Source organism: Gouania willdenowi, chromosome 12 (genome assembly GCF_900634775.1).
Source record: "Gouania willdenowi chromosome 12, fGouWil2.1, whole genome shotgun sequence".
In the NCBI taxonomy this organism is placed as follows: Eukaryota; Metazoa; Chordata; class Actinopteri; order Blenniiformes; family Gobiesocidae; genus Gouania; species Gouania willdenowi.
The window spans coordinates 12,943,866-12,970,770 of NC_041055.1; the positions used below are offsets into that span (position 1 = coordinate 12,943,866).

The window sequence follows — 26,905 nt, forward strand, 5'->3', positions numbered from 1 at the left end:
CGCATTGTGCAATAACTATCATCACCCATAAACTTTCCTTGCATCTGTGGTTAACCTTCTGTTTTAAATCCCTAACTAAACCAACAAATAGACTATTTTGGAAGAAAATAGAGATTTTATTTGTGTGGGGAAATATTTAATTAACTGCCAACGTGCCAGATTAATAAGCATACTTGGTATGTTGCAAGAAATGAGCAATTAGTATGTGTTGACTGACATAATCATGTGTTATCAAATTCAAGTTATTTTTTGTAGCACTACAAATACATCAACTAATATATATTAATAATATTATTCATCATAATTGTAACTACGTATATAATTTTCTACACTATATTGTCTTCATTGAGAAGGTATTTTTTTCGGCTCCGGAAGGATTTTAATCCAGGTAAGGAGGAAAAAATGGTTCCTTTGAGAATAATGGTTGCAGACCGCTGCCCTTGGTTTACTTAAACACCTTTCAGGAGGTACACACAAACATTTCAGTTTATTTTTCAATATTATAGATTTTTTTTTACATGCGCACAGACTTTTTTTTTATATCCATCAATCATAATGTGTTGCACAACTCTTTAAAATACACCAAAAGGTGAAGTTTAAGTTCTAAAATGAGCAAAAAAATCAGAACTAAATAAAAAGGCCTAAATTCAAGGCTAATGTTGGACGAGACACAGGAAAGAGTTTAGACGAGCCTGCAAACACAAATAGATCATATATAACATGAGGGATACATTGGGCAATAACGTTTGAGAAACACTGTTCTGTGTCAAAATGATTCTATTTTTGAGGATTGTGTTCACTGTCCCTTGTGTCCCTTATTTTCTTTTCTGAAAGGTGGCAACCCTACATGTGTGTGTCAGTGCTAGACATTAAAACTCTTATTCAGCTACTACCAGTGTTATGAACACTGCCAGTAGCTAAATTGCACTTGTAGGTTATATCAGCATAAATACATAGTAAATGAAACAAATGCCTTGTCTAATCTAAAGTTCATTTGAACTGTTTTTATTTGATTATTTTTGTATGTAATGGTCTCTTTCTATCGACATTGAGTCTGCTGCTAAGACATTCATTCAATCAAAAATCACTTGATGTTTTAATGTTTTTTACATGATTTGCTTTTTAATGACCTCCTTTCTGTTGCAGACAAGGAGAGCTGAGGTAAAGGTAGCACTGCCTTGGGCCACAGTGTTTTAGGTGGGAGCCCCCTGCCTCTGTCATCAAGGCATCAAAATCTGTGACAAACACCTACAACATGAGACATGTCGCCAGCTAAATGATGGAGAGTTGGTTGAAATAAAATATTGACAAATAAATGTATTTTGTCAAAATTACTGTTAATATTCATTTCTAATTTCTGGTTGATTAAAACTAGCATTAGGAGGCCACAGTGCAGGTAGAGACGCTGGCATGGAAGTGAGGACATCAGTCTTATTTTTGCCGGTGCGCATCATGTCACTCAAGTCTCTTTCTTGTCATTTTCTGAAACTTGGCAGCCCTGAGTATTGAATGGGTTGAGTTCAATACCGACTCTAGTGAAACAGCGCATTAGTGAGCAATTACATGGACAGTCATATGGTTTAAACAATGGGAAACTTGTCTGCAAAAGACTCACCAGTGGCTGACGGTTTCAAATGATCTATTCTATTCAAAGAGCTCCGTGTTTGAGATGCGACGATAGCATTACACAACGATGGAGACGGGATAATTTTAAATAACCATAAAATATTAACTTAAATAACTTTTAGCAGTACAAAAACGTTTTTAATATTGACCTTCTTTTTTAAACCCAAACAAACTGCGACACAGTGACGTCATGAACCTGGAACCGGAAATAGCGCGCTCAATAGAGAGGGAGCCGTAATCTTAAAATTAAAATGAACGTTTTGCAACACCAAATCACTCCAAAATAACGGATGCACACACTTGTGGAACTTGGAATTAATTGACAAAGTTACAGGTTGAACTCATTTTCGCTTTGGAGAGATATTCGCTCCACACAAACACACACACACACACACAGACCTCTCTTGCTTTTAATGGTAGATTAGTAGATGGAAAGACTGACTTTTTATGTTAAGGTGCAATCACAGAAATTCCAGAAATGGTGGATAAAGTGGGTTGTATACATTGGTCCTCAGAAGCCAGACTTGATTTGAATGCCCATCAATAGAATATAGAATTTACAGGACTACTAAATAGAGTTTTGAGTATATCTTTATGAATGGACGAGTGAGAGTGACAACTTTTTGTTTACGTTCAAACAAATTTCTGAACCCAAAAAAATAAATAAATGAAGTATTGTTGAAGATGAGGGGAAGCGCATTGTCACGGCAAATTTGCGGTTGAGCTCATTTGGTGACATGAATTATGCTCTGTGTTGAATGATGATGTCCAGTCAAACACACACAGCTCAACTAAAGTAGTAATAACCACAAACCCGACTGTTAGAGAGAAAAAAAATATTTATTTTCCTCCAATAACGGGGAGCCTCTAGCACGCCCGCTAGAAACAAGTACAAGACAAACAAACGGTTCAACTAAAAGTCGCATAAAACAACTAAAGGAACCCCTCTCAACGGTTTATGAAGCTACTCATCGTTTAAATCATACTCTTGATCTTGTTCTAACATATGGCCTTGATATTAATGAACTAAAAGTCTACCCTGAAAATCCTCTGCTATCAGATCACTTTTTAATATCTTTTAACATTATCCTAGAGGATCTCGCACTGTGCAATAAAATAGTTACGAGTAGAAATCTGTCCAACAGTGCTGTGGCTAAATTTAAAGAGGCCATTCCTGCTGCCTTACACTCAGTGCACCATCCAATAAATAACTATGACATTAATTATAACCCCTCTCAACTGGATCTGCTTGTCGATAGCTCTGCTAGTCTACTAAAATCCACCTTGGACTCAATTGCCCCATTGAGGGAAAAAACTATTAAACGTCAGAGGAAAGCTCCGTGGTTTAGCTCTGAAACTCACACACTCAAACAAACAACCCGTAAATTAGAGAGAATGTGGCGCTCCAATAAAACAGAGGAGTCACGAATACTTTGGCAAGAAAGCCATAGTAAATACATGACAGCCTTACGACATAGTCGATCTACATACTACTCCTCACTAATTGAAGAAAATAAAAATAATCCGAGGTACCTTTTCAGCACTGTAGCCAGGCTAACACAAAGTCAGAGCTCTATTGAGCCCATGATTCCTCTAGCCCTCAGCTGCGAGGACTTTATGACATTTTTTAACGATAAAATTCACAAGATTAGAGATAAAATTAGCCACTCCCTGCCTTCACCTGGGCCTGCTGTACCATTAAATGTAAATAGGCCTAACCTAAACTGTTTCACACATATAGGACTTCAGGAACTTAACTCTATTATTTCATCCTCCAAACCATCGACCTGCCTTTCAGATCCGATCCCAACTAAGCTGTTTAAAGAAGTTATTCCCCTAGTCTGCCCATCTTTGTTGGAGACAATAAATATATCCCTATCAATAGGCTATGTGCCACAGTCCTTTAAAGTAGCTGTAATCAAACCCCTTCTCAAAAAACCTACTCTTGATTCCAGCACTTTAGCAAACTACAGGCCTATATCTAATCTTCCTTTTATTTCAAAGATTCTTGAGAAAGTTGTGGCAGCTCAGCTCTGTGAATTTCTTCAAAACAACAGCCTGTTCGAGGACTTCCAGTCAGGTTTTAGAGCTCAACACAGCACAGAGACTGCTTTAGTTAAAGTAACTAATGATCTACTCTGGGCTTCAGATGAAGGACGACTCTCAGTGCTGGTTTTATTAGATTTTAGTGCAGCTTTTGACACTATAGATCACTATATTCTACTAGAGAGATTAGAGAAACTACTTGGAATCACAGGGACTGCCCTAAACTGGTTTAAGTCCTACCTATCTGGTAGGTACCAGTTTGTACACGTGAATAATAAGTCTTCTGTGTACACTAAAGTAAGCTACGAGGTTCCTCAGGGCTCTGTGCTAGGTCCAATCCTCTTCTGTATCTATATGATCCCCCTTGGTAATGTTATGAGAAAATACTCTGTTAACTTCCACTGCTATGCTGATGATACCCAACTGTATGTATCAATGAAGCCAGGTGAGACAAATCAGCTATCTAAACTTGAGGCCTGTCTAAAGGACATTAGGGCCTGGATGGACCAAAATTTTCTTCTTCTCAACTCAGACAAGACTGAGGTCATTGTACTGGGCCCGCGACACCTTAGAGAAACCTATGCTAGCCTAACTGCCCTAGATGGCATTACTCTGGCACGAAGCACAACTGTTAGAAACCTTGGGGTTCTATTTGATCAGGACTTATCCTTCAACTCTCACATAAAACAAACTTCAAGAACTGCCTTCTTTCATCTCCGTAACATTGCTAAAATCAGATCTATCCTGTCTCAGGGCGACGCCGAAAAACTAGTCCATGCTTTTGTTACCTCTAGACTGGATTATTGTAATTCTCTTTTAGCAGGCTGCCCGAGCAAGTCGCTTAAGACACTTCAGCTGGTTCAAAATGCTGCAGCACGTGTACTGACTAAAACTAGGAGAAGAGATCACATTACTCCTGTATTAGCCTCTCTGCATTGGCTTCCCATAAAATCTAGAATAGAATTCAAGATTCTTCTTCTCACTTATAAAGCCCTAAATGGACAGGCACCAGTCTATCTCAAGGAGCTTGTAGTGCCATACAATCCCCCCAGAACACTACGCTCTCAAAATGCTGGACTACTCGTTGTTCCATTCATCTCTAAAAGTAGTATAGGAGGAAGAGCTTTCAGTTATCAGGCCCCACTTCTCTGGAACCATCTACCAACCACGGTTCGGGGGGCAGACACCCTCTCTACCTTTAAGGTTAGGCTCAAAACATTCCTCTTTGATAAAGCTTTTAGTTAGGAACCAGCTCATAGCTCATAATTAAGATGCAATAGGCATAGACTGCCGGGGGGGGGGGGTCTGGCATGCTCGGTTGGAGAGAGGTTGGAGAGGGCGTTACGAGAGAGGTCATTTAGGTTAGAGAGGGACCGGAGAGGGTCCCATTCCTCTTTCAAACACTCCCTCTATGTCTGCTTCTTCCCTTGTGTGTTTGCTCCTGTACTCCTTCTGGCTTTTGTCTTGCAGGTCCGTGGGATCCTCAGTGTGGAGTTACAGAGACTCAGCGGCTCTGTCTCCACCCTCTCCTCTGCACACACCCAACACAGCATAACGTGGATGGCTGTTCATCATAGGAATGGGATCCACACAAGGTTCCTGCTGCTTAACAGAAGGTTTTCCTTGCCGCCATGATGAATTCATGTTGGGTGTGGGATACATATGTATGTGTATATACGTATATATGCATATGTGTGTATCCATAAAATGAAGAGTCCGTCCTTAAGACTGCTCTACTGTAAAGTGCCTTGAGAGACCATTGGTTATGATTTGGCGCTATACAAATAAAGATTGATTGATTGATTGATTTATATTTCCAGACCGAGAAAAAATCCAAACAACTCGCTCAACGTTTACCCTTTCAAAATAAAGGATTGGGAGCATTAACACAAAACCCTAATAACAGACCGTCAGGACTCTGGGCACTGTAGTATTACATTAACAGGATTAGAGCCAGCCTCTAACAACCCTCACTCTAAGGGAACGTACAATATTAATATTGTAGACTGAGAAATTTGTTCAGAACGATATTCGGTTACCAAGCATGTATCAAATCAGGTGGACCACTATCCCCTAGCAAGACAGTATGACGCATGTTCAGCGAGTCAAGGATGGTGTCAGGGAAAGAGAAGCATTCCCCAGGAATTGTCCCGCATGTCAGTAAGGAAAGACCACCAAAGAGCGGTTCCCCTCGCAAGGTTTATCCTTTTTTTTTCTGCACATTATAACCAGGACTTCTTGTTTGAAAAGCAATTGCCTATGTACTTATAGCAACTAATAGGACAGTATTCTCAGGAAAAATTGTGTCCCCCCTGTTAGGAGGAGGCGCGCAAAATGAAAACAATAAATGTTGAACTAGGCTGCCTGTCGCAAGCAGCTTCAAAAAGGGTAAGGTACAGATTGTTTACGAGGGTATCGGTCAAAAAAAAATTCAAAATGTAAACTTGGTTGAGGCTGCAGTCCTCAATCTCCGTCTCAATTTTCCTGAAATTGAGTAAAAACAAAAGGGTAAAAGAAGAATCGTTCAGAAATAACAAAGAAGAAAAACGTGCGAGCTCAAAAAAATCATGACCAATAAAAAAATACAAAATAAAAACTTCAGCTCCAAAAGCTGAGGCAGCACAACAGAGGGCTCTTTCTTCACGGAAAACAGAGCAGCTGATACACGTCCAAAGTGAAAGCATCAAAGCCAAACAACCAAAGGGAGAAATCTGATTCCATTCACACGTTTAAACAAAATAAAAACAAAGATTAAAAAAAAAGTAAAACTCACCAAAAGCTTGCCGGTTTCATGATCTGAGTTCACATCATACAGAGATTGTATATGGGCATGCATATATTATTTGTTTATTGGATTCTTCATCTAACTTATCCAAAGTAATATCTCACTGATATCTTCAACTGTCTGTTTGATCCCCATTATTGGTGTTCTACTCCCTGTAGTCTTCACTACAGTTTATTGGATAAGGTTAGGGTTGGGGTTTTAATCTATTTTGATATCGCTACAGAGGTGAACTTGGTACATGGCACCGGGTTGTTTCGAAAACTTTGGTTGCCTGTCTATACGGTCAGGCTGTCCGTGGAGGTGCCTGAACAAAATCAAAGTAAATAGATGCCTGAACAAAAATATTCGGAGCCAGATGAAAAATATAGGGAGCTTATAATATTAAAAAGCAAAGAACTTCAACCATTTGAGCCTTTCTCATGGCAGTCTTTTCACTGAGTCAAAACACAGAACAGCTGAAGGAGGAGAGAACCTCCAAATGAAAATCAATACAATACTTGACTGGTTGTCTAACAACACAGAGCGAATATATATCAATCAATCAATCTTTATTTGTATAGCGCCAAATCATAACCAATGGTATCTCAAGGCACTTTACAGTAGAGCAGTCTTAAGGACGGACTCTTCATTATATGGATACACACATATGCATATATACGTATATACACATACATGTGTATCCCACACCCAACATGGATTCATCATGGCGGCAAGGAAAACCTTCTGTTAAGCAGCAGGAACCTTGTGTGGATCCCATTCCTATGATGAACAGCCATCCACGTTATGCTGTGTTGGGTGTGTGCACCCATATATATATATATATATATATATATATATATATATATATATATATATATACCCCCCACCCCGGCGCGGTAGGCCACCCCGGACCTGCACACTGCGGGGAACGCCCCCCAAGGCAACCAGGAGATGAGACAAGCACCAAGCCACACCCGAAGGGAAGAGGCACCCCCACGCCGGCACCGCCCGGAGAGACCCCACAAAGAGAGCCTCCAGCAACATGCCCCCCAGAGACCACCGCCCCGCCGTGCCCGACCGCACCCTCCTGATGTATTTGCACTCTACACAGCGGCCCAGCCATCAACAGAGGGGCCGGGCCCCCACCCAACAGGCCCAATGGAGAGACACTTCTCTATCCCCTGAGTGAATGTGTGTGTTTAGTGAATGTATGAAGTGCTATTAAAAAAAGGTTGATGGAGGGGAGCGGTGATCCCCATCCAACTTATGTGTATATATGTGTATGTGGTGCAATAGCTCCAAAGAGTGGAAGTGGTGGTCCCACCCTCCGGGGGGGGTGGTGTGTTGAGGTGTAATTAAAATTGGAGCGATGAGTAGGTCAGCCAGAGGTGGAGCCTGGCTGGCTGCCAGAGGCAGCGCGGCGCCACACCGAACAGCAGCCAGTTCCCGGGCGGACGGCAGGAGAGCTGGCAGTTCGCTTGCAGGCTAGATCAATTGGCTAAGAAATCGAGATTAAATGCAGTTAAGAAAGGAGTCCAGTGCTCCTCAAAGCAGGTTTTTTTATTTTTTCTGAGAGCTGACATCTTTTCCATGGAAATATATTCTATGAGGAGATTTTGCCATTGGTTTATGTTTAAGGATTTTTTATCTTTCCAATTCACTAATATTGTTTTTTTTTGCTATGGTGAGTGTCGCGAAGGATGGATTGTGATTGGTTTGCTGGAAGATCAAGCTTCGCCAGGTCTCCTATCAGACATAGATCTGGAGAGAGAGGAATCCTGCAGTCCAAAATGGAGGCCAGTTTTTTAGTAATTCAAGACCAAAACTGTCGAACTGAGGAACAAAGCCATAAGACATGTAAATAAGAATCAATAGTTCCCTGGGTTTACTGAGAGCAGATGTCTGTTGGGGAGAAGCCCATTTTATACATTTTCTGTTGGGTAATGTGAGATCTGTGGAGGACTTTGTATTGAATTAGCTGTAGGTTTGTGTTTTTTGTAAAAGTATTACAACAAATATCTGTCCAGAAATCGGTGTTGTGGTGATTGAAAGTTCAGCCTCCCATTTACTGATTGGTAAGTGATTAGAGTTAGTATTCGAGAGTGCTCTGTATATTTTTGAGAGTTTTTTTTTTTTTTTTTTTTGAGATTTTCTTTATATATATAGCCAGTTCTGGAGGTTGTAAGGCAATTGGATCTACAGAAGTGTTTTTCTTGATTGTTTCTGTTACTTGTAAGTACTGTAAAAAATAACTTTTATTCATGATTTTTTTGTTAATGGAAGGATTGATGATTTTGACCAGTTAATGGAACAGTCTTGATAATTTAGAGAAGCTGTTTATTAGTTTAAATACTTCTTCTAATGAGGAGGGTTCTTCCATATAGAGTAAAATATTATCCACTTAAAGATTAATTTTGTGTTTTGAAATGAATGAGTGGATTCCTTTAATAACAGTATTTTGACGAACAGCTGCTGCAAGAGGTTCAACGAATATTGCAAAGAGCAAAGGTGAGAGTGGACAGCCTTTTCTGGTTCCCCTCTGCAGTGTGAAGCTTTGGGATGTTATTTTGTTTGTGGTTACTGAGGCCTTAGGTTTAGTGTAGAGGGTGGAGATCTATTGTATGAATGATTGTCCAAAGCCAAATTTGCCAAGGACAGCAAGGAGGAATGACGAGTTGACTCTATCGAATGCTTTTTCTGCGTCGAGTGACAAGATTATTGTTTTCTTTTTAGAGTTCTGTGCCATGTTGTTCAAATTAAATAGTCTTCGAGTGTCTCTTTTTAATAAATCCTGTTTGGTCTTGGTATAAAACTGATTATACTTCATATATTTTTATTAAAGAAACCATGCTGATCAGAAATATTTAATTAAATGTTATTTATTTATTATGTATTATTTTTTCGCCTCACGCTTTGATTTTTACAAAACTGCTGCTTGACACTCGCATTACCCCCACTCACATCAGTGGCAGTAATGCACTCAAGTGTTGTTGCCAACCGCCAAAAAATACCACAGAAGGAGGAGGAGGAAGAGGAGGAGGAAGCGTCTGTTTGTTGACATCGGAAGATAGCCAGTAAAGATGAGTCAAGATTGGACCGAACTTCTCAATTGCTGTTCGCCATCAGTGCGCTGATCATCGGCTAAAGCCTGCGGCCGGGTAGCTGTCTCTTCACCTGCACACCACTCCCTGTCAAACTAGCACAACTAGCTAAGCCCGCTGACATTACATCTCGGAAAGTCATCGTTAGCCACAAGCTAATTTAGAGGCTGTACATTACCAGTGACACTGTATCGGCCAGTGAAAGTTGAACTTAGAATAACAAGTGGCGCAATTCAGCACAAGTGCCCGTGGTGGATGTATGCGCCTTTTGTTATCGTTGTATTTGGGTGAAGTTATGTATAGTTCAGACAAAGTCGTATTCTGCAGAATAACTTGTTAGCTTTGCAGCTAACTGTTCTTCGGCGGCTCGCCTGCGCAAACTACAGGAGCAATTGTATGGCAGTGCAGGCCAACTGCATTATAGCAGGCAATTTTTAGATAGATAAATCTGTTTAAATGTTGTTACCATGATTAAAAATGTTCGGCAGGTAGTTTGCTGCCTTATTTTAGGTTGTCTTGTCATTTAAAAATGCTAGCCACCTATATGACATGAAATGAGAAAATTAAACACTGTCAGTGTGTTTTGAAAGGATAATGGAAAAGTGGAAGGTCAAACTCAAGTGTGTATTTTTTTTGTGTATCTTCTGTAGATTTTTAAAAGTATTACTATTTTTCTCAGTGGGATTGCCACAGTGGATCATCATTTTTCCAATTCACTCATCTCCCATGTCCTTATTCCTGCTTCTTGGCTGCGATCACTGATTTCCTGTAGACGCCCCTTCAACCTAGCTGGGACCTACTGTTGCAGATTTTTTCTGACTTTCAACTCCATCCAGTTCACCCTGCTTGTACTCTTTTCTCCTTTTACAGCTTTTAAATATTGACTCCAGGCATACTATTAACTGTTTCTTTGCTACCTTCCCTCCCTCCATCCTCACATTCTCACTTTTATCATTCCCATTTATACCAATACACTGTTCTACTTCTCACCTTAATTCCTCTCCTTCTCTAGGATGTCCTCAACGTGTTATCTACTCTTACTATGGATCACAATACGTCATGTGTAAACAAAAGAGTCTACTGAGTGTTCTGTATCCTGACTTTATATATTTGACTGTCCATCCCCATTGCAAACATTAAGTAAGTAAGTAAAGTTTATTTATATAGCGCTTTTTTCAGACCAGGGTCACAAAGTGTTTCACAATTTACAGTTTAAAAAGGGCGCAATGCATATAAAAGTCCACTACAATGATGCTACAATGTATAAAAGAGTCCATTCACAAACAGGAGTGTGTCAAGAAAGCCTCCATAAAAAAGTGAGTCTTTAGATGACTTTTAAAAACATCCACAGAGTCCAGCATCCGCAGAGTGTGTGGAAGAGCATTCCAGAGACGAGGAGCTACCGCCTTAAAAGAGTGATCACCTCGTGTTTTAAAGGGATGAGAGCTGATCATTGAACATTAGGGCAGTTTTTTTCCATACATATAGCTAGTTTGTATCCCAGCTAACCTAAGCACAATGCCGGGTACAGTCCTTCTCAGGGATAACACACAGACAATTAAAATAGAACACAACAGAAAAAAGTTAAGTTGGAGATCTAATAGACCTGCCTTGTTTTTTTTGTTTTTTTTTCTCAGAAAGAGCCGCTGCTTGTGTTAAAAGGAATGCTGGGAGAGCTTCACTTTTTTAAACACTATTGGGTCGCCTGCTCTGCCCTTTCTCTGAACTGAAACATAGCTGCAGATTCAAACATGACAGCCAAGGCAGGAGACAACCCCGACACCCTCATGACTCTTGCAACAGTCTTCTGCCTAAGAAATCTCAGGAAGACCATGTGCTACCAGGGATTCGGGAACGAACTCTGTCTGCGCTCAGACATTTTCCTACCCAGTGAAATCTGTGACAAACTTGTCAACACGTAAGCCATGCATTTGTCAACCTTTATTTTCCCTTATTGGGTCAGAGCTAATTTGCATTGTTGACTGTGTCAAATGTTCTAAACTGTGTTTTCACAGATATATGGAGTTGCTCCACACACACAGTAACTTTGAACCAGAGGAGAGCTTCTTTCAGTTGTTCTCAGATCCTCGGAGCACCAGACTGACCAGAGTACAACTGAGAGAAGACTTAGTGCATGACAGAGATCTGGAGGCCATCAGAAAGCAGGTGGAATGTTTACATTCATGTTTGATGTTTATTTGTGCGGATACTTTAAAGGGCACATGACACCAGTTGGGATTATTATGATCCTAATACCATTTTATAAGTCTGAGCAATAAGTCCGAAGCACACTAAAGTTTGGTTTTTGCAGCACTACACTTTGAAAATTGTTATCCTTAATCCTCAGATGAAGCTAAGCAGGAGTTGCAGGTAGATATACTGCTTGAAAAATTCATTCAGTTTTATCAATATGAACTAGAGGAAGGATACTGACCCCATGTCCTCTGTAATAAGTCAGAGCGCTCCGCTGTAGCTTAATTCTTTCCAACCTGGCAGCAAACACAATTCACAGTCGCTGCTTGACAACTTGCAGACTTTATAGTTTAGACTGTTTATCTGTAGCATATTCAGATTGAAACATTACAGGGAGTGAAGAGTGTGCGCTTGTTCACCATGCATGTTGATGCGCTCCTCTGAGAAATTCCCACTGGTGTTTTCCATACAAATGTAAATGTGTCATTTGTATGGGGAAAAAAAACATTATTTAAACTGTCTGGTTCAGGCTTGGCCAGCACTCTAACATTAATATGAACCATATATATATATATGTATATAAATAGTGAGCAATCAGCCCTGCTGTCTATGCTTGGCTGTATAAGCCATAAGGCGCTGCGTTTTCTTACATGAACTGCTACACAGTATTCAATTCCATAGGTGTCGTCAGTCTGTGCTCGAAGTTCAGCTGAAGGGAGCCTTGCACAGTCTTTGCTTCCGCGTCACAACCCGCATACAGTAATGCTCGGAAAAGCAGACCTGAAGTACAGAAAAAGCAACAGTAAAGTGACAAATTCAGCATTAAGATGGACATAATAGTTTAAAACATTTTGTGGATGCCCTATTTAAGATGCGTTCTTGCATTCAGCATCATCACACATTTTGGTGTTGTGTGCCTTTTAAGGCTCCCATAGTTTGAACTATAAAACTTCCTTTCATATGAGGTAATTCATAACTAAAAAAAAAAAAACACATACGTTTGATTGTCTACACTTCGGCTACACAGGTTATGGGTTATAAATCAACTTTTTTCCTTGAGAGAAAAATATTGAGTATACGTGCATGACACCAAAATACTATACATAAACTGAACAAAAATATAAACGCTCAAAGTAATATTTTTTATCAACTTGGAAATATTTCACCAGCACAATTAGTGTTTTATTCTTGCCTTTTGTTTCAACCAACAAAATCAATTTACTGTGCACAATTCATAAGTTATCACAGCCTAAACCCACCAGGGGTCAGTCGGCAGAGTTCACAGCACTCAGTACTGACTCCGAATGCTATCATGTAAAGTGTGACATCTCCGGCGCATAGAGTTAACCAGATTGTCAATAGTGGCCTGTGGAATGTTGTCCCATTCTTCCTGCAGCGCAACTCGGACCTGGAGCACGTTTCCTAGAACCGCAACACGTTGTCTGACTCACTGATTCAGAATATCCCAAAGGTTTTCAATACGATTGACAGTGTCGCCAGTCTCTCTGAATCGACTTCTCAATCGGCTGATGGTGGAATGATGCACATTCAAGTGTGTTTACACGGTCGTCACAGATATCCCAGCTTCCATCATGTGACAACTGTGACAATGGGAATTGTGATTAAAGTGCACCTTTAAGGGTGGGCTTTTAATGATTCAGCTCCAATATGTGGTCTTTCTGCTTGACCAACTCTGTGTTATGCTCTATGCAGCTCAAAGGTGTAATAACCAATGAGTGCATAATCTCACAGGGAGTGGTCAATTACGGTTTTGCTCACCTTAATTGAGCAAAACCAATTATTCAGTGCACCAATAAAACACTATTTTTGACCATATTTCACTATAAATCATTTAACTCAGCATTTTTGGTTTGTGCGTTTATATTTTTGTTCATTATACTTTTTGAGAGTCACAGGATCACAGTAATGATGGCTTTCGAATTAGAAAGATCTCCAAAGTCCCTCACAAAAACTCAAAGAAATTGGGAAAAAAAAAATGATAAAAGCACAGCTTCTAACTGGGCAACTACTATTTCTTTTTGGCATTTATTTATCTACTTAAAAATGTACTGCTATCCTGGGGCAGTCTAGAAAAAGAGGATTTATCACAAATAGCATTTTTGTCTTGTTAATTTAAGGTGTAGTAATCCTTATCGCTAACTGTCAGTAACGGTTTACTTTGTTCTATTAGGACCTGATTGAGCTGCACCTTACCTACTGCAACAGCTTATCCTCCCGCAGCTTAAGAACACTCACCTGGTTTCAGGAGACACTGGTCTCCCTTTGTCTCTTTGGCTGTAACCACATCTTCTACAGAAAAGGAGGTGCTCCACTCGCTTGCAATGAGGACTCTGAGGAGGATGATGAGGAAGGTCATGTGTCAAAGCGGGCCTTAGAGACAAACTTTAACTTTCAGGGCTTCAACCGCCTCCGACTGCTGAATCTGGGAGGCCTACCTGATGAGGTGAATGCTGAGACACTTCTCAAACCTCTCAAATCCCTGACCTCACTGGATCTCTCCAACGTACAGCTGCTGGGAACAGCGTTTCTTTCCCAGTGGAAAGACAGACTAGCCTCTCTTGTTCTTTACAATGTTGACTTGTCCGAGGAACTAATCTGTACTGTGGTGGAACTGGTAAATCTCAGGTAAGGCAGCCAGGAGGTTAGTCATCTGTCACACTTATTCTTGAACTGCATCCTCTGGCCTCTGTTATGGGTATACTTTGGGACTTTGAAAATACTAGCTTAATGACATTTTTGTAACTGCTCTTTCCATATGTGCTTATACAAATGACAAGAAAATTAAATAAAATAAAATTAATAAAATATCTCCTTTAGGCATCTAGACATCTCACGAGAGAGCAGGCGGACCTCCAAGTTTAAAATGACTAAGAGAATCCTGACAGCCATCGTACAGCGCCTAGTCAATTTGGTGTCACTTGACATCTCGGGCCAAATCATGCTTGACAACTGCACAGTTCAACAATTTGAAGAAGCTATGGGACACCCAAGGTGAAGAGCTTAGTGTTATTGTTTAGAAGAACAAGTTTAAAAATGTATTTATTGAACAGAATATTAATTTGGTGTGTATTTTTTCCTTATTTAGTATAGAGCCCTGTAAAAGCAGCATTTACCCATTCCAGGATCTGAAGAGGCCACTGCAGTTTCTTGGCCTGTATGAAACTACCCTCTGTAATGTGACTCACATCCCTGCTTACAAGGTATGGACAGTACAAGTAAAAAAGTATTATATTGTTTTTCTGTATTGCATTAATACATAAAGCAATTGTTAAAGTCGCAATGTCACCTTTTTTTGTTGATGCTAAATTCAAGTACACACCCTAATAGTGTCAACAAAATATTTTACATTATGTGTAGGTTAAAGACTAATTAAACCCCAAAACAAATGCATTTGGGTATCTAGTAGTGCTGTTGATTGATCCTGGTCAAACTCTCAACATTTTAGTCAAAGTATTTTAATTTGAAGTACTTTGTTGTAAAATCTAAGAGTGACTTCCCTCTAGGGGTTAAAACACTGCTATTACAATTGAATTTTGCTATTGGCTGTGAACAAAATTCTGTAACTTCTTTGGACCATCATGCATCACAAATGAGCACTGTTTGCTGCGCCCCTGCTAGAAGAACTAGCAGCTGTGGATTATGCAATCTGTGGTGAGTAGGTTGAATTGAAAGAATTGTGAATAGAGAGGTATATTAAGTTGGTAGTTATCATAGCATAGATTGCTTTATGGAGATTGTATAGTATAAGACTTGGCATGTCTTAACTGTTCCAAGAGCCCATCCCATAATCAAGGCATTTCTAAAATTTCCCCCTCGTGGCAGGTCAGCCAAAACCAGCGGGTTTAGTTACTCTTTCTGCATACTGCAGACGGTTCTGCGATCTCTGTGATTTTACAGATTGTCATCACATTGTAATCCTTTACGATCTAATATTATCAGATCGTACAAACCATAAAAAGGGACGGCAGTGTTACACCCAAGTAAAGTGGGGAATACAAGGGAGAGGGAGTTTGGGAGGGTAACAAAAAGAGGAACAAGAGCACAGCCATATTTGGTAGCGCCGTTATTATAAAGTGATGTTGCTAAGAAAAAAAAACAGATTATACTGATTCTGGATCTGCTATAGATAATATCTTAGCTATATATCTAAATCACATATCGTATATACTGTAAGAGATCTCAAATGTATATGAGATCTCTCATCATTCTTGAAATTTTACTTTGTTATGTTAAGTTGGATCCTCAATTACCCCACAGAGTTTCTTCGGAATTTGATACAGATTGTGGCTTTTTTGAAAAAAAATGGGGCAACCCATACATTTCCACCTCCTGTGTTATCGATGTGTGAATGATCCAGATAACTGTGAATATCTGGCAGAGTATATTTGGCACTTGAATAATAATCACTGAGGTGTTATTGGTAACTTTTCAGGTGACTGGATCAAAGAATGAAGACCAGGTTCTGAATGCCATAGAGGCATACACAGAGTTTCGTCCCGAGCTTGCACACAGAGCCATCAATCAGCTGTTTGACATAGCCAGAATACAGCACTGCAGCCAGCTGCTCCGAGCTTTGCAAGTATGAGCATGTATTGTTCAGTAAGCTATGTGACTTACTAACTGATCATAGGTGGATCTGTGTCATGTTGCTACACCTTTTGAATATACCATACACTTTCATCCTGTGTGTGGTTTGTTTCTGTTTTAGCTTGTCATTGCAGCGCTCAAGTGCCATAAATATGACAAGAGCATCCAGGTGACAGGCAGTGCGGCTCTGTTCTACCTGACCAACACAGAGTACCGCAGTGATCAGAGTGTGCGTTTACGTCGAGCAGTCATTCAAGTGGTTCTCAACGGGATGGAACAGTATCAAGAGGTTACTGTGAGTCTATTTAAATATTGTGTTTTATGGTCATAAACACAAAGGATTGACAATTAAGCTTTTTGTTTGATATTAAAGTTTTAGTAAGTAAGTAATTTTTATTTATAGAGCGCTTTTTACTACTAAGTGCTTTACACAAATTTCAGTATCACCCCATCTGAAGAGAACATGGAAGAACAGTAACAAATAACATGGGAGAAAAGACAGCTTGCTGCCAGTAGTAGGCACTTCTTCACACACTTCCATGAGCTGGATAGATCAAATAGCTGCCAGTGACAATTAGCAGCATCCCTGCTACCATGATTCTAATTATGTATATTACCTCGACGTCCTCAATGGAAAATAAAGACAGACAGACGATCTTCCAGGAATCCATCGTGTATCCGGTGGATACGTTCCATCAGGGCACGCAGGCTCACCTCGGCCTGGTCTTTTCATTGAAAAAATTAGATAAATAGCATTAAGTGACCAGCTGACCAATTCCATAGTTTCGGTTTTGGATGAATACGGAGAGAGTCTACTAATAGCAGCATACAAAACAAGAATGCAGCTGGCAGCAAGGTCAGATAGGGAGGAGAGCAGGAGAAGAAAAATGCGACAGCCTTCGTCAAGAAGCAGAAGAGATCAGAGGGTGTCAAATTGCAGTCCTGGAGGACCAGTAGTTCACCAGATTTTTGATGTCTCCCTGTTCCAACACTCCTGAAGCAGCAGTACAGAAAGTCTGCTAAAGAGCCTCTCAACTGTGTTCAAGCAGGGACATCAAAAACCTGGTGGCCTACTGGTTCTCCAGGACTACGTTTGGACACCCCTGTTTAGATCATTAAGTTATGTGTTCGTTACCATAAGATAGATAAAACATTAGGAATACTTTTTATTTTTAATTTGTTTTATTTCATTATTAATACTTTTGTTGAGTTCTGACGAGGGGTGCTCATTTAAATTATTTTATAACAAAAAACAACACTCATTATCTGATTAATAACCGTTACTTTTAAGATTTATATGTTCTATTGAGAATCTGTGAGCAGGGGTGTTTGTGTGTGGAAGCGCACAGGTGTGAAGCCCTGTTTTTTGACATTTCGCAACAGTCACACATTGTAGTTCTATGACATAATTCCATTGCAAGACATTTCTATCTAATTCTATTTCTGGGAGTGGTGGCCTAGTGGTTAAGGACGCTGGGCTTGTAATCGGAGGGTTGCTGGTTCAAGCCTCACCTTGGCCGTCACTGTGGGATGTTGAGCAAGTCCCTTAACCCCGAACCGCGCCGCAAAATGGCTGCCCACTGCTCCTCAGGGATGGGTTAAATGCAGAGGACAAATTCCATTAATGAAATAACATTACATGGCCAATTAAAGGCGAAAGCCCTGATTTAATTTTAATTAATTAATCAAGTAGAATAAGACCGTTTAATAATAATGCAGTCCTGCAATCACAAACTGTCAGTGACAGTCACAGACTGAATAACCCATTCAAAAGTATCATAATGGAAGAAAGTTTTTGCAGTTGCAAACACAAGCATAAACAGTAACAGAATATTACGACTTTTCAAATCACACACCTGCAGCTCTCGTGATCCCTCTGCCCTCCTTCTTGCTTTTCCTCTGAAAGTCTCACACAGGTCAGGCCGGGTTCACACACACATTTTGGTAACGTCAGCGCTTGGTCAGTGCTTGTTGCCCCTTGTGTGTTGGCACACAAGGGGCACACAACCTGTGTGTCTCTTTGCAGCAAGTTAACATAGTAATAGAGGCACCCCAGCGGCCACTATTCCAACCTAACGTGGAAATTAGAGCTAGTCGAAAAAAACTGGCATGTGTTGTTTTGGGGTTTTTTTTAGGCTTGCGCCCTATAGATTGCGCCTTGGGCGGTCGCTCACATTGTCCAAAGTAAAACCCATCCCTGGCTGTACCACACATTTTGTAAATTCCTTATCTTTTTGGATGAAATTGATTGTCCCATACAGAGCTCAGTTTTGCTCGCTTCATTGCTGCAAAGTGTCCAATTGTTGCACGTTTCGGTACTTGCCCCCATGAGTTGATTGACAGTGGGGCAAAAAAGTATTTAGTCAGCCACCAATTGTGAAAGTTCTTCCACTTAAAAAAATGAGAGGTGTGTGAAAACCTTGTGAAGACTTACAGAAAACATTTGACATTACTTGCCAACACAGGGTACATTACAAAGTATTGAGATTAACTTTTGTTATTGACCAAATACTTATTTTCCACCATAATTTGCAAATAAATTCATTAAAAATCCTACAATGTGATTTTTTGGATTTTTTTCTCTCATTTTGTCTCTCATAGTTGAGGTATACCTATGATGAAAAATACAGGCCTCTCTCATCTTTTTAAGTGGGAGTACTTGAACAATTGGTGGCTGACTAAATAGTTTTTTGCCCCACTGTAAGTGTCTAATTTAGAAAAATTAACTGTTAGTATTAATCAATTTAAGTTTTTGTTAACGCTTAACTAGTTAGCCATGAGCATTCCTTGTTCTGACATCAGAGACACAACCAAGAACACCAAGATCTAATTCTGGGAGGGAAGCAATCCTGAATGAAATCTAGCACCTATAGAACAGCAAGTTACCGGTAACTGTAAAAGCAGCATAAGACAATACAAATATGATCAAAAACTTTGGCCACTGGTTCTCTGGACTCTAATAAGTCATTTAAATAGTTGTTTATATAAAGTTTGTAGTTATTAGAAATCAACAATAATTGACGAACTTTCAAAATGAAATTACAAAAAAGGTGTCCATGGTGTCCAGGTCCAGAGGAACTGCTGCCTGACGCTATGCAACTTCAGTATACCAGAGGAGCTGGAGTTCCAGTACAGTCGGGTCAACCAGCTGCTGTTGCAGATCTTGGAACCGGCTCGGCAGGATGAGTCTATCCAGAGAATTGCGGTTCATCTCTGCAATGCATTGGTCTGCCAGGTGGACAATCATCATAAAGAAGCTGTGGGAAAGATGGGCTTTGTCAAGGTAACATCAACACAGTCTCAATGTTCTGAAGTTTATAACAGATGTCTATAAAAAGCTTTTATTTCAAACATTTTGGGGTCAGTTGCTCAAACCAGAAAAAAGGGCACCCATTGCAAAAATTATTCAGAAAATTATTATAATTGAAAAAAAAAAAAATCACAGCAGGATATTTTGAACTTGTTTACAATTATTTTAGTTAACAGTAATACTCAGTTATTTTAGTTAACGCAACCAATACAAACTCAAATGATCTAATTGAATAAATAAATGACAAATAAATAACAGACCATCAAGCAAATGTAATCATTAGTCAAAGATAACACAAATAAACACAAAATGCACTCGATGAGGAAAAAAAAAACCCCAAAGCTACTTGGCCCTGTGTGAAAAAGTGTTTTCCTCCCAGCTCCTGTTAAAACATAACTGGTTGATCACACCTGAGTTCAATTTCTGTAGCCACACCCAGGCCTGATTACTGCACACCTGTTCTCAATCAAGAAATCCCTTAAATAGGACCTACCTGATAAAGTGATCCTCAAAAGATCCTCAAAAGCTATAGACATCATGCCGAGATCCAAAGACATTCAGGAACAAATGAGAAAAAAGTAATTGAAATCTATCAGTCTAGAAAAGGTTATAAAGCCATTTCTAAAGCTTTGGGACTCCAGCGAACCACAGTGAGAGCCGTTATCTACAAATGGCGAAAACTCGTAACTGTGGTGAACTTTCCCAGGAGGGGCCGGTCGACCAAAATTACCCCAAGAACACAGTGACGACTCATCCAAGATGTGACAAAAGACCCAACATCATCATTTAAAGAACTGCATGCAATACTGGCCTCAGTTAAGGTCAGTGTTCGTGACTCCAGCATAAGAAAGAAGAAAAACAAAATGAAGACTTAGGAGTGGCCTAGTCAATGTCCTGGCCTCAATCCTATTGAGATGATGTGGCATGACCTCAAAAACCTTCCAATGTGGCTAAATTACAACAATTCTGCATAGATGAGTGAGCCAAAATTCCTCCACAACGTTGTAAAAGACTCATTGCAAGTGATTGCAAATGCTTGATTGTAGTAGGCTAAGGGTGGCCCAACCAGTTATTAGGTTTAGAAGGCAAACACTTTTTCACACAGGGCCTAGTAGCTTTGGATTTTTTTCTTCCTGGTGAATAAAACCCTTCATTTAAAAACTGCATTTTGTGTTTACTTGTTATCTTTGATTAATGTCTAAATTTGTTTGATGATCTGAAATATATAAGTGTGTAAAACATGCAAAAAAGTAAGAAATCAGGAAGGGGGCAAACACTTTTCCACACCACTGTATTTCAAGCTAGGCAATAAAACAAACAAAAAGTTTAAAAATGATTGAGTATTTTTTTTTTTTTTGCCTTACGCTGATGTCACACAGGCAAAGGAAGAAGGCGGGGGCAGCAGAGCTTTGAAGGAGTTTGTTTTTTGCATCAGGAAGCTAGGAAAGACACAACAACAAAAGTTAGAATAGCTGCACTAAGAAAACACTGAAAATGTTAAGTGTGGGGACATTAGAAACTCGACATTAAGGTTTCTCTTAGTTATGACTCCTGTTGTTGATAGGAAGCAAGGTAATTATGCCCTAAAGTTTGAAGTTTGAACAGCTTCTTCGCCTTCGCCCTGTCATTTTTCTACCTCACGCTAAGCGTGACTTAAAGCTGCAGTTTGTAGAATCGTGAGACACTCCACGCTCCCCCCTCCCCTCCTGAACAAACCTCGCCGTCTTCTTCTGAACGCTTGCGTTCACGTGCACACTGTGGAACTCTTTGCGACTGTTTTCTCCTTAGAGACTAGTAACAAGTGTAGGGACTTTATCTTGTATTATTGGAGAGTATTCTGATGTTTTAGAGACATGAAAGAACGTATCAGTTGCTGCTGTAAAGACAGTAAGAGGCTCCGAGCTGCAGCCGTTCCTCACACAAGCAGCTGAGCTGCAGCCGAGCTCAGCTGATCAGAGCAGAAATACTCCACATCCAGACTGCAGATGAATTCTGCCTGTTCTCTCCACCTTTTAGATAATGTTTCTATTTGGTTTACAAGCTATTTATTCCATCTGTTATCACTCTCTCTCTGACTCGGAGCGGACTGCGCACTGACTGAAAGCGAATTGCAGCAGGCTGCACAAACAGAGTTAGACTCCCGAACACGTTTGTGCCTTTATTCTGTTGCTCCTCCACCTCAGTTTTCCTTTTTCCTCTTGCTTTGCTGTGCAACCGCTGTGCCAAAAGCCACGATGGAGACTTCTGCTGGAAGATATGTCATGCGACTTTCCCTACTCTAAGATTGTGAATGTGCAGTCTTTTGATGAGCAGTTTGAGCAGCCAATAGTAATGCTGAAAACAGCTCATGAGATCGCCCTGTTGTTAGAAAGATCTCTGATTGGCTGAAGTCCAGTGTCACGCTCCTGTATTTCAAAAGGTCATTTACAGAGCCAGGAGAAGGAGAATAGATTCACTGTCCACTCAGAACATTTTGGATTACAATATGCTCAAAGATGATTTGGATATGGATTTTTAAAGCTTACAAACTGCAGCTTTAAGCAGGCAGACATGCATGTAGCAGAAGTCTACATCCTCCTCGGTGGTGCCGCAAGGTAGCGGACCTAGTATTTAGTTAAAAACTGAAATTTGATTATATGTCATTCCATGATAACACATTACACTACTACGTTACTCGAGATTGTAATCTCGTTACAGTAACGCATTATTTAGTAAACGTGTTACACCCCACACTGCTTACTACATGTTTGTGCCAGCTGGCTCACAGCCAAGTGATCTGCATGATGGCAGCAGAGGCAAAGAGGACACAAAACATTGATTGCTAGGTCAATTGACTCCTATTAAGTACAAGTTAAAGCTGCTGGAGAAGATCATTGCCCAAACACTGTAGGACCGCTGTAAAATTGACGGACTGTCCAGCCAACGTCTGTCCAGCCAACTCCTGGTCCATCACATCGCCGTCTTTTCTTTTTTTAAAGCTCTTTTTGCTGATATTCGTCTGTTTTAATGGCGACGCTTCAGAGTTCTTCCTCTTTTTTTAATTTGTACTTTGCATTTCCGGAAACAAGACCTCGACGTGTCGTGGAGGAACGTACATTGTGAGCAGTCAGATTGTATCAGAGCGTCAGTTCTTACAGTGTGAGAACATGCATCGTGAGCTACACACATTCGTCCTCTGCACATGAGTCGCACAGTTTGAGCTGGAGCACAACGATTCAAAAAATCACAGTGTATCCTGGCCTTAACAGCCCCCACTGATTTGCTGTTAGAATGGCTGGCAGGGTGTTGTTTTCTTTAGAAGTGTAAGCATGCAGTGGCTGTGTTTGATGAATGAGGCTGTCAATCATGTACTTGGTACTGCTCCATTGTGTCACGACATCCTGCTGGAGATGTTTTGTTGTGACGTTAAGTTCTATTTGCAGGTCTTTGAGGCTTGAATAAGCCTTGGGGGAATGCTTAAAGTGGCCCCCTATTTTTCTCCCGTTCGCTAGTGCATCACTTACAGCTCGATGTGATAAGACCCCTTCATGGACTACAAGCTGAAGACTGTGCACAAAGCATCTTAAGCTCGGCACACCCAGCTGATCTATAGCCTTTTTCATATTAGCAGCATTGTCTCTTAAAATGATATGGACCTTCTTTTTGTCAATCTTCCAGTCACGCAGCATCTCCTCCATGGCGTTTGTGATTGCATCAGCTGTGTGTGAACCTCTGAACTCACGTACATGTAACACTGCTCTCTGCAATATGAAGTCAGCATCTACCCAGAGCACAGTCAGGCTCAATAAGGACAGCGGTCGGTGGTCTCCAGATGTTGGTGGTGAAGCTAACATTAGTTTCACCACATGGGTGCAAATACACTTTTTAACTTCTTTATGCATCTGAGGTATTGTTTAGTCGACAAGGTAGTGGCGGCTAGGAATAATGTAGCGAGGCTCGAGGTGCTTATGTAAGCGTTTAAACCCAACATTACTCACCACCGACAGGGGCTGAGCACAATAAACTGGGCTATCTTTTCTGTTATAGTCGGTGCCTTTTTGCTGTACTGTGGGAGTTTGTCAGGCTTTGCAAATGTTTCGGCCAGCGTTGGAAGGGTGAGGGAGCCAGAGGTTTGTTGTTTCTTCACCTCGGTGATCTTGCAAAAATCCTCACACTCTTTCAAATGCTGCTGCTTCAAATGCGCGATGAGGTTGGTCGTATTAAACTTTGCGGATTCTGTGCCACCACAGATAGAAGTTCTATCCATAGGTATATATATAATATATATGTATCCAGCAGTTCTATCATAGAACTGCTGTATACATATATATTTTTTCGGTGATTTTAGATGCAGACCGATAAAATCAGATATTCATTTTCTGGCTGATATCAGACTGATATTCGATATTAATATCGGATCGGGACATCCTTGCTTCTTGATGCTGTTGAGGTGTTGCTACACCCACCAGTAATACATCTTCCCCCTTTTGGTATAGAAATCTGATGGAATGTCAGACTTTTCCATGCCTTGTATGCATAGAAACAAATGAAGCGTTCCTTGTTTAAGTCACTTCTGCTTTTTAGGCCATATCTGTCTGCCTCAAAATGGTTTATAATGACAGGGCACAAAATATCTCTTTTCACTGTTAAATCAGTTATTATGCATGTGTACTTAATGAAAAATACAAGTTGTGTTGGTGGTAGCACAGCCACTTTAAAACGAATAAACTGAGATTACCTTTTTAGCCTCGGTGAGAAAATACAAACTCTCATTAGAAATGCCAGGACTTGAACCAATGACATTGTAGCTGAGAGGTAGTGATGACTGTTAATATTTGTCTTTTTCCCCAGACAATGCTGAATTTAATTCAGAAGAAACTACAAGACAGAATGGTGAGTTGGATATTTTTTTTGAATGTATTTTTCTTTTTAAATTTACAATAATAATAAAATAAATTTTTTTAGTTTGGAATAGCACAAAGTGTTGTATTTTCAGTGTGACCAGGTGATGGAGTTCTCCTGGAGCGCTCTGTGGAACATCACAGATGAGACACCAGACAACTGCCAGATGTTCCTCAACTCTCGAGGCATGAATCTTTTTCTGGAATGTCTACAGGTTCGTCTTTACTTTGGTTGTTACTCTGGAGACTAGTGCTATCAAAAGTGGCTCAAAAGTGCATTTTCAGTTTTCGACTGGAAGACTTCGTTCACCAAAGCAACCCGGCTGAAACACGTTGTAATGACACAAGCAAAAACAGCTGCCAGCAGACGTTCTTCTGGATACCGGTCATTGTGTCTGCGGTGTGGACGACATATTTTGTTATATCAGAGCACTAAAGTCTTCTAAACATCGGTTGAGATGCAGCACAGCGTAAAAACAATGAAAAATGCACTCCAGTGCGATTTATGTTTCTGTGTCACGTCAACGGCATAGCTACACTTAGCCCTGTACTTCAACACAGACCCCTACATGGCCCGATACGCGGCACCAAATAATCCTAACTACGAGTCAAAGGTAGAGTCTGAATTGGCCCTGCTGGAGGCCCTGGAAGTCACGGTCATAGCTGAAGTCCAACCTAATGGGCGAAGCAGGTTCGAGGCAGCGGATCTCCCTTGCTTCGACAATGCTTCTGTATTTGGCCATACCTGCCTGTCATTGCCCAATCTTGTCAGATCTTGGGAGCTAAGCAGGCTGGAATGTGCCACAATAGGGGGAGCTGTCGCTCCCCTGGTATTTGTCATTATGTCCTTAGGCAAGACATTTCACCCACAGTGAAATGTCTTGTTTGAATGCGGTGTGAGTGTTGGTGGTGTATGGAGGGACCAATGGCGCACTATGGGAGCCTCGCTTCTGTCTGTCTGCTACAATGGTAGCTTGCCACCACTGTGTATGTCATGAAAGAATAATGTACATCAATGAAAATCGCTGTTTATATAGTGTCTGAAATAAAATAAACATTTAGAAATGACCAAATTACTCCAAAATAAGGGATGCACAAACTCGGGGTATTTGGAACCCGTTGACAAAGTTTCAGGTGGAACTCACACCGCGTCGGGGAGATATTTGCTCCACACACACGCGCACACACACACAGACACACAGACCATCCTTGAATTATAGTATAGATGGGAAACTTGTCTGCAAAAGACTCACCAGTGGCTGACGGTTTCAATTGATCTATTCAGAGTGCTCCCGTTTTTTGAGACGCTGACAATAGCATGGCACAGAAGGAAGTGGAGTTTGTGACCCGCGATTTAAAGGAAGTTTGGATCACGGGAATAATTTTAAATAAACATGAAATATTAAATAAACATGAAATATTAAATAAACATGAAATATTAAATAAACAGGAAATACTTAAATGACTTTTAGCAGTACAAAAAAGTTTTTAATAGTGACCTTTTTTAATAGTGAACCCAAACAAACTGCGACACAATGATGTTATGAGCCCGGAAGTAGCGTGCTCAATACCGAGAAAGCCGTAATCTTAAAATGAACGTTTTGAATGTTTCGCTACACCAAATTACTTCAAAATAACAAATGCACACACTTAGGGTATTTGGAGCCCGCTGACTAGGATTCAGGTTGAACTCATACCGCGTCGGGGAGATCTTCGCTTCCACACACCCACGCACACAGACCTTTATTGCTTTTATAGACAGACAGATAGATGGGACATGTGCATGATAAATGTGTTTGTTGTTTTTTTTTTTTTTACTAATTTTTGTATTTTATTTTGTTTGGTGTATTTTTTTGTAATGTATGTTTTTTGGAGTTATTTTGTGTATTTGTGTTTTTGTGTAGTTTTTGTATAATTATTGTTTTTTGTTGCCATTGTAGTGTGATTCTGGAGTCATTTTGTCTCTTTTTGTATCTTTTTGGTGTTCATTTTCATATTTATATTCTGTTGTTGTTTTGTGTACTTTTTGTATAAATATTGTTTAGTTTTTTGTTTTAGTTTACTAATTTAGTATATTTTTATTATAAAAACCTTATGTGTGGTGAGTGTGTGTGTGTTCCCGTGAAATGTTTGAGGGGCTGATAACCAAACTCCATAGCCATTGTAGCGGCAAACAGAAAAACACAAAACTGTGCAAAACAAAACGTAAAGCTCCAAACTACATGAGTGAGTAAGGAAATTAAAGTATTATCTACAATTTGGCTGTCTTTTTTTTTTAAACAAAAATCCTTGTTTACCTTCGAACCGAGTGGTCAGAACTTAACTTCCATGCACGGCACCACAGAGAATCTGCAGTTTTCCAGATGGAGTATTGAAC

General features: G+C 40.2%; 1 protein-coding gene across 3 annotated transcripts in view; it reads left to right on the forward strand.

Moving 5' to 3' along the window:
• The first annotated feature begins 9,437 nt into the window (after positions 1–9,437).
• The window catches only part of zer1 (zyg-11 related, cell cycle regulator), a 31,417-nt gene continuing 13,949 nt past the window's right edge, over positions 9,438–26,905 (forward strand). The window contains exons 1-12 of one of the 3 annotated variants that reach the window (XM_028462383.1): positions 9,442–9,594; positions 10,550–10,681; positions 11,175–11,455; positions 11,553–11,703; positions 13,922–14,376; positions 14,569–14,742; positions 14,837–14,951; positions 16,184–16,330; positions 16,460–16,633; positions 19,406–19,621; positions 24,479–24,520; positions 24,624–24,743. In XM_028462383.1, coding sequence (XP_028318184.1) covers positions 11,289–11,455; positions 11,553–11,703; positions 13,922–14,376; positions 14,569–14,742; positions 14,837–14,951; positions 16,184–16,330; positions 16,460–16,633; positions 19,406–19,621; positions 24,479–24,520; positions 24,624–24,743 — 1,761 coding nt within the window. In that variant the 5' untranslated portion in view covers positions 9,442–9,594; positions 10,550–10,681; positions 11,175–11,288. The other 2 variants (XM_028462381.1, XM_028462382.1) reach the window with 2 other exon arrangements.